At 38.5% G+C, this 14,923-nt stretch overlaps 1 protein-coding gene across 7 annotated transcripts in view; it reads right to left on the minus strand.

The window, feature by feature from the left end:
* tenm3 (teneurin transmembrane protein 3) overlaps positions 1 to 14,923 on the minus strand; it is a 269,085-nt gene that overhangs the window by 15,245 nt on the left and 238,917 nt on the right. For all 7 annotated transcript variants that reach the window (XM_086083026.1, XM_086083025.1, XM_086083024.1 and 4 more), the window contains 8 exons: positions 14,519 to 14,657; positions 14,323 to 14,428; positions 14,055 to 14,197; positions 13,626 to 13,804; positions 11,232 to 11,336; positions 9,715 to 9,845; positions 7,316 to 7,485; positions 5,180 to 5,306 (listed from right to left, as the gene is read on the minus strand). In XM_086083026.1, the coding sequence (XP_085939152.1) occupies positions 5,180 to 5,306; positions 7,316 to 7,485; positions 9,715 to 9,845; positions 11,232 to 11,336; positions 13,626 to 13,804; positions 14,055 to 14,197; positions 14,323 to 14,428; positions 14,519 to 14,657 (1,100 nt within the window). The remainder of the gene's footprint in view (positions 1 to 5,179; positions 5,307 to 7,315; positions 7,486 to 9,714; positions 9,846 to 11,231; positions 11,337 to 13,625; positions 13,805 to 14,054; positions 14,198 to 14,322; positions 14,429 to 14,518; positions 14,658 to 14,923) is intronic.

Consider the following 14,923-nt stretch of genomic DNA (forward strand, 5'->3'; position numbering starts at 1 on the left):
TAATGAGTAGTTAGGATCACTTATGCACTTTAAAGGGGAACACAAAATTTTGCAACACAATTTTTATGAAGTGATTCACGACTTTCTTTCCCATTATGCACTTTTGACTTTACAGTTACGCAAGAAGTGCAATTCAGTGGACCGCCACCATTTTTTCTTTCAATGGTTAATCAACAAAGCTGTTGCATGATGTACATCTGTATAAAATGTATGTCAAATGTCATGCATTCTAAAGGAAGGGTGTTATTATATAGGATTATCTCGACTGTATCTTGATATTTGGTGGTATGGTTGAGCTGTGTGCCCCTGGCAAAATAAATGAATGAATAAATAAATAGCTGCATTTGCTTGCATAAGTAGTGTTGACTGTAACTCATGGGGACTTTACGAGACAGATGACATTAGCTATTTAGCTCAGGCAAAGGAATGTTTGCACTCAATATCAATCAACTTGACAACCGTCAAGTGTCATCTTACTGGTTGTTTTTAATGGCAAAACTATTGTGATGAACCTTCAAGAGTAGACATTTCCACTGCCCAGTTTTCATGCATGGAACATATTATAGTTCAAGGAGAGCATTGCCATTATTTTATGCAGCTTCTGTTTGCCTATCAACATCAAATTATATTTTAATCCAACTGCCTCTGACTGCAGATACTTGGAACATTAGCTGAGGTGTTGCCAGTCAACGAAGCAAGCCTTTCATAGTTTGTGCCTTCTATGATTGACTGGTGACCAGAAAAGCATCTACCCGGTCCTGGTATAGGCTCCATCTTACCCATGGAATGCCCCATGGCACACCATGGAAAATCTTACATGTCAGAGGAATGTGTGTTGAAAATCGGCATGCAAACATTGAAGCTCTAGTCCAATGCCTGCAGATTTTGTGGTGTTCACCACGAGGCACTGGGCAGGCATGTCCATATTTAGCTCTAGTTGCTAAGCTACCGAACAGATGCCTGGGAAGAGGCATGTTTGGACGTAAAGTACAGTAGCTACAAGAAAAAGCACTGGCTTCACTTATATAATAAACATTAGAAGGGATCTGATTGGAGTTAAGCATGTGTTGTTTTACCGTATTTCAATTTAAGCTACCATTTCAAATGTTAAAAAGGCTTAAGTCACACGTTTCCACCACTTTCAACCAAGCTAGTATTGTCAACCTGTTGGAGATATCCATATGTAATTTATGTTCCTTGCCAAAATATCTTGTCACTCAAATCAATTCACCACAACTTTTCCTACCTTCTGTTGTCACATTGCGGTGCTCAACTGTAACATTTTTCAATTTGGGTGCATTTGTCAACACGGCATGCCGCATTGTCGTGAAGCTGCGGTAGCATATAAACAATGAATGGGTTGGTTGATGGGGCACTGCGCTATGCTAAGTGCAGTGTGAAAAGAAATGTGTGAAAGGAGTGACACTAATATTGTTGCTATTAGATTAAAAATTAAGAAAAATAATCAGATTGGTAAAATTTGGGGATTTTGTTAACAGTAGCAAAAAAACAACAACCTTGCAGCCAATTTTAACAAGATGCTGACAAAAACATGTTCACAATGCTGAATGCTCTTTCTCTTCAAACAGGAAACCTCAACAGCAATTTCCCCACTGTCTGTGTTTAGGATCTGTGTTTTGATAATGAAAACGAACAACTGCTTAATACCCATAAACATTCTATATTACAAAAAAATTTCAACACTAGCTATAAACAAACATATTTACTACGTATTCCGAACAGTACATGTATGTACTTTCGTACATTCACAGTACTTTCTCATTGTTACCTCTATCACCCATTTTCCTGTGATGACCATGGCTATTAAAGCAAGGTAACTGGTTCAATCACACACTAATCATGCAGCACCAGCTGGTGGTGGTATATCGCTTTGGGATACCGCCATTGGCTCTGTAAGTGCTGCAAATCAAACGCACATCATCAGCACTTAATAATATTATTATAACAACATCAATTTATGACAGGCAAAATGGACAGCATTTTTTTTTAACCAATATTCTAGTATCATCCATCCGTCCGTCCGTTTATTCGTTTGTTCGTTCGTCCGTCCTTCCATCCATCCATCCCATCAATCCATCCATCCATCTATCCATCCACTTCCGCTTATTCGAGGTTGGATTACTGGGTCAGCAGCCTAAGCAGGGAAGCCATCTCGTTCCAGAGGATCCCAAGGTGTTCCCAGGCCAGCCGGGAGACATACGTAATTTCTCCAGCGTGTCCTGGTTGCCGTACTGGCCCCTTCCCAGTGGAACATAGTCAACATACCTGGAGAAACTCACCGGGCAAGTGCCCAGAAGGCATCCTGACCAGATGCCGGAGCCAACTCATGTGGCTTCTTTCAGTGTGGAGGAGCAGCGGCTCTACTTGCAGCCCTTGTGATCATAGATGAGTGTGGGAACGCAGATAGACCGTTAAATCAAGACCTTTGCCTTTTGGTTCAGCTCCTTGTTTGCCATGACAGAATCACTGCAGTTTTTCCTGCTCCATTCTTCCTTCACTCATGAACCCAAGATACTTGATCTCCTCCATGGATGAACATGAAAAAAGAATATCCCTTTCACATATCTTACAAGTCTTAGAAATGTACTTTTTTACCGTTAAAGGAAACTTACCAAGAATGATTGTGACATTTCACATTTTCCATGACAATAGCATACAATGAAAATACAACCTGATCTCCTGTGAAATTATGCAATGATTACCGTAGTGGTGAATTATAACCTTAAGTGTAAGGACAACTAATGTGTAAAAACTTTTCTTAAATAGTGAGTAGAAACAACTAGAAACTATCCTGAGTAAATGCTCTTTTATGTCAAGATACTCTTCACCCCCAACTAAACAATGTTCGATTGCAAACCGTAAATTCCAATCTCCCTTCAAAACACAGTCACCCTCCGTAAATCCATCCATCATCTGAACTGCTTATCCTTACGAAGGTCGTGGGTGTGATGGGGCTTATCCCAGCTGTTTTTAGGCAGTAGGCGGGATACACCCTGAGCTGGTTGCCAGCCAATCGCAGGGCACACACACAGACGAACAACCATTCAAACTCACAAACACACCTCGGGACTACTCAGAGTGTCCAATTAACCTACCATGCATGCTTTTTGGATTGTGGGAGGAAACCGTAGTACCTGAATAAAACCACACATGCACGGGAAGAACATGCAACCACCACCCGGATTCTGCACCGGGGCAGGCGTGCTAACCAGCCAACCGTCGTGCCGCCACACATTCATCAAATATACTAAAGTTACTATGATGATTTAGTGTTCTTTTAGTCCTTTTTTGTAGCCCTTACATATCTTTTCCTCTATTCTCTATCCGTCAATGTTGTCCTCTTTTCTTTGAATGTGACAAAAGGCTGTTGTCTTTATGAGTGCGATTTTGCCGTATAACCTTCATCTTTGACTACAACTTGCCCTTCTATTTGACTCATCACCGTACTCAAGGTGGAGTGGTTTATATGTCCCAATGATCTTAGGAGTAAAGCAGTTGAGGCTTATGGTTTGGATGGATGGATAGCTGAAGGCAGGGACCTTGGCAGTCCAATCTTCGGCTAGCTTTTGGGATGTGGAATGTCACCTCGCCAGAGCCTGAGCTGGTGTGCAACGTCGAAAAGTTCTGATTAGACATGCCTCAGAACACTGTTTGGGCTCCAGTACCAGTCCTCTAACCTTAATGGAAAAATACTATAGGGGGACCAAAAAAGAAGTTTCAGCTGCATTTTTTAAAAGGGGATTCTTGCGAGAACTGAACTTGCTAGAGTCCTATTGCAATAAATTGACCAAAAAATGCAAGTACTAGGACTCCAACAACAATATTTTGATCCATGGCTTACTGACAGTGCACTTTTATTCTGAGCAGTAGAGTGATTACCACAACTGCAGAATTTGACAGTCAAGGCTGCCCCTGCCTACCCAGCAGCAGTGGAGAGAGCATTGTGCATGTTTAGGTCTTAGAATGTTTCAATCGAATGTTGTTATACTATTTACTTCACAGAAAATAGTTATCTACAAATGTTATCATGCAAACTTTCACCTGGTCCTAGCATCAACTTCTACAACATATACTGTTGTTAACATGAAGCAGACATTATTTAATTCTGTCAGGCTGAGGTGTCAAAAAAAGCTATTTATGGAATGACTGTGAAGGGGAGTCAACACGCTGGATGGTAGTAAGTCATATGGATGTGTTGGCACAAGGGTCCACCCCCATAGATACCTCTCTGGAGGTCCCTTATATAACTGACTACACTGCAGTGAAGGGATCCTGGGTCTTTGGCTACTTGTACTTAAATTACTAGATAATTTAGATCTGCGAGATGGAAGTCGGTGAGTCACTGGCGGAATGGATTGCTGATTTAGGACTTGTATTGGTTCTACATATGGCACCACATGGTGCCATATGGTGTAGATGTGTTTCACGTCAACGTTAGTGGGAGAAAACGGGGATTTAGACAGCACATTTTATGTTTATAGGTTTGTCAGATTTTTCAAAAAAAGGCAATGGTTATGGCAATGGCAATGCTATGTCTGTGCTTTGGGAGTGACATTTATAATCTTACATTGTGTTGACAATAACCATGTCAGTAATGCTTTTTGCAGGGGTTCAAAAAAACCTTTTGGTGGCTTTTCTTGTGCCGTGTATTCCGCTTATTTGTAGAAACTAAAGCAATAAAAAGCTTCTTATAAGTTAACTGTGAGACATGAGAGGTCTGTTAGTAGTGAGAAGCAACTTTCACACTTGTTTCCTTTGCTAACTTTGGGGCAGAACCCTTTCCACAAGGGGACAGGCTTCATTAAGTGTTGCTTATTTTGTTTGGTCGCAAATTACAGTGATAACCTTGCTTTGAGTGTGGAAGGAACAGAGAACAAACCTTTAAAGTTTGTGTGCTTTTTGGTATGTAAATGCATGCCATTTGTCTTTTTATCATGTCTCTACAGACACTTCTGTCTGTACTTTTCTCTGAGAGAAAAATGCACGTGGGCTTCTCTCTTTCCCTTTGAGTTGGCAAATTTCATTTGCATGGATAAGGGTATGCATATGCAGTCTGACTTCATTAGAATATCATACAATGCTGTCCAAACTATCAGTAAAATAAAAGTGTGACAATTATTTCCATAGTAACTGTATATAATCTGTAGTACTTCTTCACCTTATCCAAATAAGTGTAGCTCCATGTCTTTCCATCAGCAAACATTCTGGAAATGATTCTTCCTTGACTGTCATATTCCCACTTCTCTGTGGTTGGACCCCTTTGTAGGCCAGTTACCTGTCCAGTACTGGATACACACAGAACACCACTCCGGTTAATGCATGTGAATGTATCAGTGTTTAAAAATTGCATCTTAGACTCAACTCAGATGAACAGCCAGTAGTTCAGTATAGTAAGTCATTGTTTGCCAACCTTTCTTGAGCCAAGGCACATATTTGACTGTATATACAGCAATCTCGCTGCATACCATCAAAGAAAAAATAATAATATGACAAACGTATATTGAAATATTCCATCCATTATGAAATCATTAAATTTACGCTTGTCTATAACACTGTAAAAAAACTAAATACATCTAAGCTAAACAAAAATAAACTCAGATTTTACATGTCAAATGTAACTGAAATCAAAACACACAATATTTCTGTTCTTTTTACAAAAAAAAACTCCATTAGAAATACATATATTGATTGTTAAAATATGTTCTCAAATGTATCATAATTTCACAAATTTGGTCTGTTATTTAATTGAATAAAATGTCAAATTCAACGTTAACCCCTTAAAAGAAAGAAAGAAAAGAAAACAATTGTATTTACTGAGAAATTAAAAGTAAACATTTGCAATTTTACCTTAATTTCTTTGTGAATTCACATTTTTTTTAAAGTGAAAATAACTACAATTTCTGTAATTTCCTAGATCAGTGGTGTCCAAATTCGGTCCTCAAGGGCTGGAGTGCTGCAGGTTTTGGATGTTTTCCTGCTCCAGCGCACCTGTTCCAATGAACAGAATCGTAATCAGGCTTATGCAGAGCTTGCTGATGAGCTTCAGCTGTGTTGGACAAGAGAAACATCCAAAACTTGCAGGACTCCAGCCGTCAAGGACCGAGTTTGGACACCACTGTCCTAGATAGTAGCATTCATTGTATCAACATTTATTTTGAAAGGACATCTAATGAGATTTAAGCAGTTTTGGGAACGTTACTTTAAAAAAAGTAATTAGTTATAGTTACTCATTACTTATAAATAAATTGTAACGCAACACATTTCTCATACAATAACGACAACGGAGGTTCAAATAAGGGGAGAATAATTAGTTAGATTAGTCTGTTTATGAAAAAAAAAATGAAGTTAGCTAACGCCGTTTGTTTAAACGCCGTTATTCCCAATACTGGATATAAGTAAAGAGGAAAGCTTGAGATTGTATTATAAACAACAGTGGCAGTGTGGATCAGTGGTAGAGTGGTCGTCTGGTATCCCCGAGGTGAATTTTCCTTGAGCAAAATCAGAAGGTGAATGACAAGTCAAAATGTAAAGCGGTTTGAAAGCCTTGCAAGGTGGAAACATGCTATATAAATGAATTACCCTAACAGTAAACTGTTGCAATTTTAAACCCTCTAGTTTTACAACATTTATTGGCCATGTTTTGAAAGATTAATCACATTATTTTTCCTTGTTAAAATTTACAACTAAAAACTGTACTTTAATTATGGAAAAAAAACAGTGTTTTAAGATAATGTAAGTTTTTTGTTATTTCACAATTTTTTCTGTCGCCCCAGCTGCCGGAAAATTACAGATTTTTTACGACGCAGACCCACCAGTGTAGTTATACACAAAGCTATCATTCTGTTGTAAAAATTATAGCAGGTGGATACACAGGTTCATTGTACCTTCTGCCATTTAATGGAGGAATAATATTGCATATTTCACTGTTTCCATTGTAAATGTTTAGCACTCTCAATGGGATACTAGTTTCAACTGTAAGGTTCATGATTGTGTGGTAGATGCACTACCACTGATTGCAATTGATTGGTTAACAGCGTATTGTCACATTGTGTTACAATGTAACGTAAAATGGGAATCTGAAAAAGAAAACAAAATCTCTTCAAATACTAATGATTCAGCTTGAAACACTGCCGTGGGGATCTCTTGCATCTCTTCAAAATTTAATAACTGCGGCTGCACATGTACGCCATATGGAAGGTGGCTAATAATAAGTGATTTGACCCTGAATGAATTGAATTACGTATGTAACAATCCTAACCAAATGAGTGTGATAAATTACTCAGGATAGGCATACCTGGAGTATGTCAGGTTGACAGCGAGAAGCTTGCTGCTTGGAACCCACAGCGTCGGATGCCCTTGGGTGTCATAGATGATCTTCAGGAGGAACTTCCGATGATCATCATAAATCTTTTCTGTTCGTAGAGTGCGATCGTAATCTACAGACAACAGGTTCCTTCCATTCACCTTAGAATGAAAATAACACAGATTAAGTGAGATAATCATAATTTAGAGAAAAACAGTGGTGAGGTTTGGAAAATGTTATCTGGATTTTTGCACCGTCTGTTAAAAAAATACATAATTTTATATATAACATGTATTATGTGGCTGTAAAAACGACTCTCACTTTAAGGCAATTTTTTACAATTTAGCATGTTTTGTCTTGTTTTGTCTATAAAGCAGCGACACAGTTTGAGTCTGCTTTATTTTCCTGTCCTGTGTTGATGTCTTAAAAATTTAAACAACTGACATTTCTCCCTTTTCTCCCATTTCTCTCTCTCATTCAATGTAATTTCTAAAAAATAAAAAAAATAAATGCACATCTGGGCCTGGTCCCAACCTCACATTAAGAATCTTAAAAGCAAGGGGAAGGAATTGAATTAGATGTTTTCCAGACCAGAGAGACTTGCTGAAAAGAAGAGTCCTTTTCATAACCCTCTTTTTAACCATTCATTCATATATAAATTAGCACCAGTTGAATACAGTGATATAGGGTGTCAATGAGGAGGCCAGCAGCCAGTTGGATGAAAAACAAGCCTAAAGGGATTCCAGCCAAATGTCATGTGCATTGCCCCACCACCCAAGTATTGCAGGGAAATCATTCATCATGTTGCAGATTGGCAGGGACATAATTTATCTTTGTCCGAAAACATTTCTTTAAAATGGCCCAAGTTGAAAGAATATGAAGTCAATATATTGTGACTTATTCTGTTCTTGTACTTTTACAACAGGTCATCAAGTCTTATTTTTATATTGACGTTCACTTGAAGATTGATGGGGTGTGCATGTGAGAGAATAATTTTAGACTTTGAATGCTAGTGTGAACCAACTAAGCATTGTTCAGGTTGACAAATTCATAACCAAAATGACTTTACTGCCAGCCATCCCAACAACCGCTAAACAAAAACATGAAGAATTGCAAAAGTTACAGTATTTAACTACCCTGCATATTCAGTTTATAACTTTAGACAATTTAGCAGCATTTCATAATGACAGTGGATGTTTTTTATTATTTTGCCCAACAAACTACTGAAAAATGCAATTTCCTGTTAATGCGCATCATTCCCTGTAGGATTTCTACAGCACAGACTGACTGAATACTGTTTTTGCATTTAGTTTACATCAAAGTCAGTCAGCTCAACATATTTGTATGTTAGGGTTATGATAATCACAGTCTAAAAGTCCATTTGTCATCTAATATGTGCTCCCTTAGCCAGTCCGAGGATCAAACCCATCATCTTTAATGAGTGAAAGTGGATGTAAATATACAGAAAAAGGACATTTCATACATATTATCCATAAGTAGCTGACAGTAACTCCTCAATTAATGTACTAATGCATTAATGTGGCAAACACATCTGTCTGTGGAGCATTCAAGTTGTTCCCATTGCAACTCATCTCGTTACCAGTAGTGGATCATTCATTAAAGTTTATTAGGGCTTGCTGAGAGTGGCACTGTTGTTTGAATCAAAACCCTGCCGAGGCCACAGTTTTCTTTTTTATTAAACCGTGCTGGTAGACTTCGTGCAATATTTAAACAGAGGGGACAAATATGTCGTTATTCCAGACTCATCCCCTCCTACCTTGTAAGTAGAGTTGTCATGATGCCATGTTCGTTCTGCATCTGAAAACAATTTTCTAACAGATAAAGACTAAACATAGAGGCTGATTCATTGTTTTGTGAGCACTGTTGCATCAGAACTTATTTATCTTCTTAAGTACATTTTTAAGGGTGGCTACAATTTGTATGTCGTGCATAATGTTTGCTATTCAGTTTATTTCAAAACAATCAAACAAACAAGTACGACTCCTACACTACTGACATAGGATTCTCTATTATTTTTTTCTACAGGATTGTGACTGTCATGTTGTTTGAATCTATTGCACACATTTTACAGTTTCAGCTGTTGTTTTAGCAGCTTGACTGGATGGTATATAAGAAGTGTTCATCAAGCCAATCCAACTTGTAGGAAGCACATCAGGAAGCAAAACTTATTTTGACCTTTTTAGATCCAGATTTACAGTAATTGCCCGGAAATATAAGGTGAAATGTAAATCTCTTATCTCATGTCAAACCCATGTCTACAGCAATAATACTTTTGGCAGCGAGTGTAATTAGCGATTTATTAGCATGGACAACACACCATGCCTAATTATTTGTCTTTTGTGGCTAATGTTAATTTGAATGCTACTCACTCTGAGCTTTCTTCCAAAGACGATGATTTTTCCTCGATTCTGTTCCTTCCTAAACCTCCACTCCACCAGATTTTGGCCATTCTCTCCTGGAAGTGTCATGTTGCGTCGCGCTACAGTTGGGTTGGCGGCACCTGAATATTAACAGAAATAGACACAGCATGCCAACAGTGTCAGATTATGAATTATGCAGAATCTACAGTATTGACATTTGTTTACAAGGGCTGTATAAAAATCTGTTACAAATATTGCTCAGTTTTGAAACACTGTCAGAGAGTTTGCAATGGTCTAAACTTGGTATGTTCGATGCCACATTCTTTTGGACTGATATCGATAATCAACTCTTGAGTAGTCACCGATACCGATACCAGATACTGATACATACCCCCCCCCCCCCAAATGTTTTTTAAAGAAAGACCTATGAATCCCAATATAGTATTTTTCCTTAAAATTGGATGAAATTAATGGCAATTTCCTATTCCTCTAATTTCTTATTTCTAGTTCCCGATTGTAATACGACTACTATCGGTATCGGCACTTGCCCAGCCGAGAAGTACAACCGTGCATGTGCAAGTTCACATTGACATAGATCTTAAAAAAAAAAATTATGATTATTTGGTGATCCCAAAATTTAGGGCGTAAAAAACAATAATTAAAATCCATTTATGCATGCATTACATGTGTAGGGCAGTATTGTGCATATTTCGACCATTTATAAAATAGCCAGACCCAGGAGTGCTTATTACTGGTTATAAAAGAAATATCACAATTTCAAATAGAATGTAAGGTCCACTGGTTTGGTTTGTATCTTTAAAAAGTCTCACTATCAGAAACTCACTTATTCTGACAAAGAAATCTAAAAGTGTGAAATAAACATTTAAGTTGATTACACTGGGCTGCTAGAAAAATCACTCCCACAGGGTTACAATTTCACCATAGGTGAAATTTGTGTGCTCCACCATGAAAGCTTGGAATAAGACACTTAATTTTCTACATTCTTGTAAATTTATGTGCATCCAAATATAGCTTTCTCTGCATCAGTTCCAGAGCAGCCGCTTTCCTCATGAATAAAAATATAAATACAAATAAATAAAAGGAAAGAATGATAAAGAAGACCACTCATGATCAATTATATTTGGGATCACATTAAAATATAGTAAAATGAAGATTTGTGGTATGTTCTAATAAAATAATGTAGTCAATTGAGGGGACACTAAGAGAGGAATGAATAATATAGCACAAATATGGCAGGTAGGTATAGGGTGTTAAAGAATCAGAGGTTTTAAAAGTCAGAGTACCAGAACATATGTAAAGGATCTATATTAGTGCATCCCTACTGAAAACTCCAAATACTGGGCGCTAAACTGACTGGGATGAGGTTTACCAAGCAAATTTCATCTGACAAACATTTATTTTAGTGTGTTGCCTTTGCCCCACACTTGAACACACTAAATGTAAATCATAACGGAGCCATTGAACTATAACAGTAGGACTTCTCTTGTGGTGTAATGTGCACATACCTGCCAGAATGTGAGGCTCTGTCTGATAATGTGTATCCATCCCATTGGCATAGATGACCCGGAGGGAACGGTCATTACCCACTTGGTAGCTGTTTCGAAGCTGGTCTATAGAGGGGATGTAGAGGGATATGTGATTACCATAAAGAAGACATTCTTTAAAAAAATGAATGGATTATTAAGGCGGTGGGAAAAAAGGGGTGATCATAAGCAGATGAACAAGAAAGAGCAAAAACAGTTCAATTAATTTCTGCGGCGTTATTTGAACCTGCTAATGGGGCACATAGCAGGTATTAGCATCCCGCTGTCTCTTTTAATTAGGTTTCCCTTGACCTCACAGCATTAATGGCCACTAGTGTGTTTGCGTGTGTGTGTGTGTGTGTGTGTGTAACTGAGTAGAACTGATGAATGAACAAGAGGCTTTATTCAATCAACTTACAAACAATTGGTCTATAACGACTTAAACTTTTTTTTTTCTAATGATGGCAGATAAAAACAACATTAAATCCTTCTACATTAAGAGAGAAGCAGACCTCATCCGATGGGCAAGTTTGGTATTAAGATGTGATTTGAAAGGACAAATGGTGGTGATTTTTGCAAAGAGGAAAGAACTGGATGTGGCAAATGAAAAGTGAGAGGAGCACAGGATGACATACGACGTGGCGGCAGGTGCACACAGGTATGCTGTTTATATGTAGACGAAACTTGAGAGAGATTAAAGACAAACGGGACCGTAGCGTCACAGTATTGGATGATATGTGTAAAATGACTATGCTGGTACGAAAAAGGAAAAGAGTGAAGGTAGACCCGTGGATTGATTGGTGGATGTTAACAAAGGAAAAATGTGAGGAATTGAAGGAGTTAAGAAAAGTTCTGTGCTGTCTTGACGAACTGGCAGGTGATTGGTCTGATACAGCAACAGTGATTAGGAAGACCAGTAAGAAGGCGTTTGTGGTTTCTCTGGGTAGGCAGGATGACAAGAGGAAGAAAATATATGGTAGACAGAGAAGTGAAGCGTGCAGTACAAGAAGAGGAGATGAAAGGTGACGAGGGAGGTCGCAAGGCCCAACAGAAAGAACAGCATACAGTATGATGACTTGGATGAGAGGTTGGACTCAAAGAAAGGAGAGACCGATTTGTAGAGTGGCAAGGCAGAGGGCTTGAACTGGGAAAGATTTGTTTGTACTTTCCAAGAATTTGAGATTCGTGGTTGTTTAAGTGGTTTTATGCCGACAAAGACAGTGGAATATCAGTAGAAGTTTGTTTTCCATTGAGTCGATAGCTAGGAGGTAAGAGGAAGACCAGAGAGGAGATTTATGGATATGGTGGGGGAAGACTTGCAGATAGCTAGATTTACAATGGAAGATGCATTGTACACGGAGAGACGGAAGAGGAAGATTCACGGGGGCGACCCCTGAATGGGATAAAGCCGAACCTGAAAAAAATATATTCACTGGAATATTTTTGTACCAAGGAATATTCTGATTTTAACTGATTATACATGAAAGTAAATACAAATAAACTATTTATTCCTACAATCTTATCGTTACCTGATAATATTTTCTGAAGCTCTTCTTTGTATAATAGTCCACAATTAATTGTATTATACTGTACAGCCTAAAGGACAAGATAATCTAATTATTGTTTACAAAGCTCATCGGACAGTTTATGAGACTTTGTAGACTAGATCCATACTGACCCAGTGTGAGATGAAATCATAAATAATGTATATGTATCGATGCAGAGGAACATTTTACTACTCGATGGTGTTGAATAACTTATTACATTGCAATCAATACTGCTCTGCTCTGCTGTGTTTGTCTCACACTCTGGGCACACGTAACGTGAACTAAAACAAATCACTGCTGGCCACACATGACCTTGGTTCAACTGGCTCATTAGTTCATATTGAGGGTAGGGTATGCAAAATGTATGATTTGACTCCTTGTTCAAGCAACAACATGCCGGCAAATTAACTATATATATATATATATATATATATATATATTTCTTGAGAGCGTTTTCAAAGTGGAACTAACCCCATTGAATTTGTTGTCAACCTTCTTTAAGATCTTCCTCAAGTAATTTTTCCCCATCAATTTCTATCTTGTTGTAAATGTTATATTACAGTACTCTGTCTCTGTCACTGTCATCTGTAAATGTAAATAAGAATAGTGCTTATTACAGAAGACGAATGCAATCCTGACAAACCTTCCTATTGGACCATTGATGAAAATACATCTCAACACTTGCCAAGTTTTGTTATTTTAATGTATCCAACAATTACCTTAGTTAAAGACATAGGCCTGCAATATTAATTTTTAAACTGAACAGAATAATAGACACAAGATTTAAACCATAACTGCAACACCAAGCCCTCAAATTTAAACTCTTTACCCTGCACCAGAGTGTAGAATGAGTCTATCGATGACAGGTTGGTCGTTATGGAAACATCCTCATCCCTCCCTGACGTCTCAATATCCACAGCAACAGCCCCTGATGACATGTCGCCATGGAGATTGGTAACCACGCCAGTGGGGAAGGTAACATTAGTCAAACGTCCCTCGCTGTCATAACTGTAAATACAGTGAAGAAGAAAGGGGTGGGGCGGGGGGGTCATCAATTTAGTTTCCATAATCTACGAATACGCATCGCAACAATCATCTGGCTCAGGGCAATCTTTGGTGTAACCAGCAGGAGTCAGTGGTTCCAAAATTGATGAAATAACACAAGTAGCATTTAATGCGAATTCATACAGTTTTTTCATATGTTCACCATCTGTGGTAATAGGCTACATATTAATGCAGTAATAATGATTTTACTCACTCATAGAAAGTAGTCCAGCCAATTTGGATGCTTTTGGTTGCTAGTAAGCCACTGTTACCATGGTAACTAAACAAGACCAGCTCTTGACCCTGGGCTGTGAGAGACTTGAGACCCCCATTTGTTCCGATGGTCAGCCAAATGACCTACACGAAGCAGAAGCAGGTTTTGCTTACAATCTCTTGGTACAGTATCATAGCCAGATAGATTAACCTATTGATATTTCTAAACAGAGTTGAGTTGTTTATCTTAGTGTTATTTCTCAACTCACTTGATTGTCTGGCGCAACCACACGTACAGGCATCCTGTTGGTATCCCGACGTATGCGAAGGGTGTTGCCACTGCTGTCAGTCACTGCTGTTAAATCCTCCTCATTGCTGTATGAAAAAAAAAAAAAGGTAAATTATGTGACTGTCAGGGTGAAGGGTGGGGAGTAAAAGCTTACAAATCTCATAATCCACACCCACCTATAGCTGAAATTATATTTATAGTCTCCAGTGACCAGGGATAGTGTGAATTGGTGAGTTCCATTTAAGTCAAACACATAGAGCTCCTGGGATGCTGGAGAGGCCACTTCATAGGAGCTGGGACCAGATGCCAACGAGCCTGAGGACACATAGAAATTAGTTTATTTTGAACACTTGACCTTACAACATCGCTAACCTAGCGCTAATGCTAAAAATGAAGAGAGGAGCCCATTCAATTGCTAACCGGAAGTTAGCATCAACTTTGGGAGTGATTTTCCTTCAATAACGAATATCCATATATTGTGGCGGCCATGGCTCAGGGTGTAGAGACGGTCGTTTAGTAACCAGAAGGTCGGCTGTTCGAGCCACGCTCTCCCCAAGTCTTGTCAAGTCATGCCTCCAGTG

The sequence above is a fragment of the Leptonotus elevatus genome, chromosome 8, assembly GCF_054856555.1.
Source record: "Leptonotus elevatus isolate MCC_2025b chromosome 8, RoL_Lele_1.0, whole genome shotgun sequence".
In the NCBI taxonomy this organism is placed as follows: Eukaryota; Metazoa; Chordata; class Actinopteri; order Syngnathiformes; family Syngnathidae; genus Leptonotus; species Leptonotus elevatus.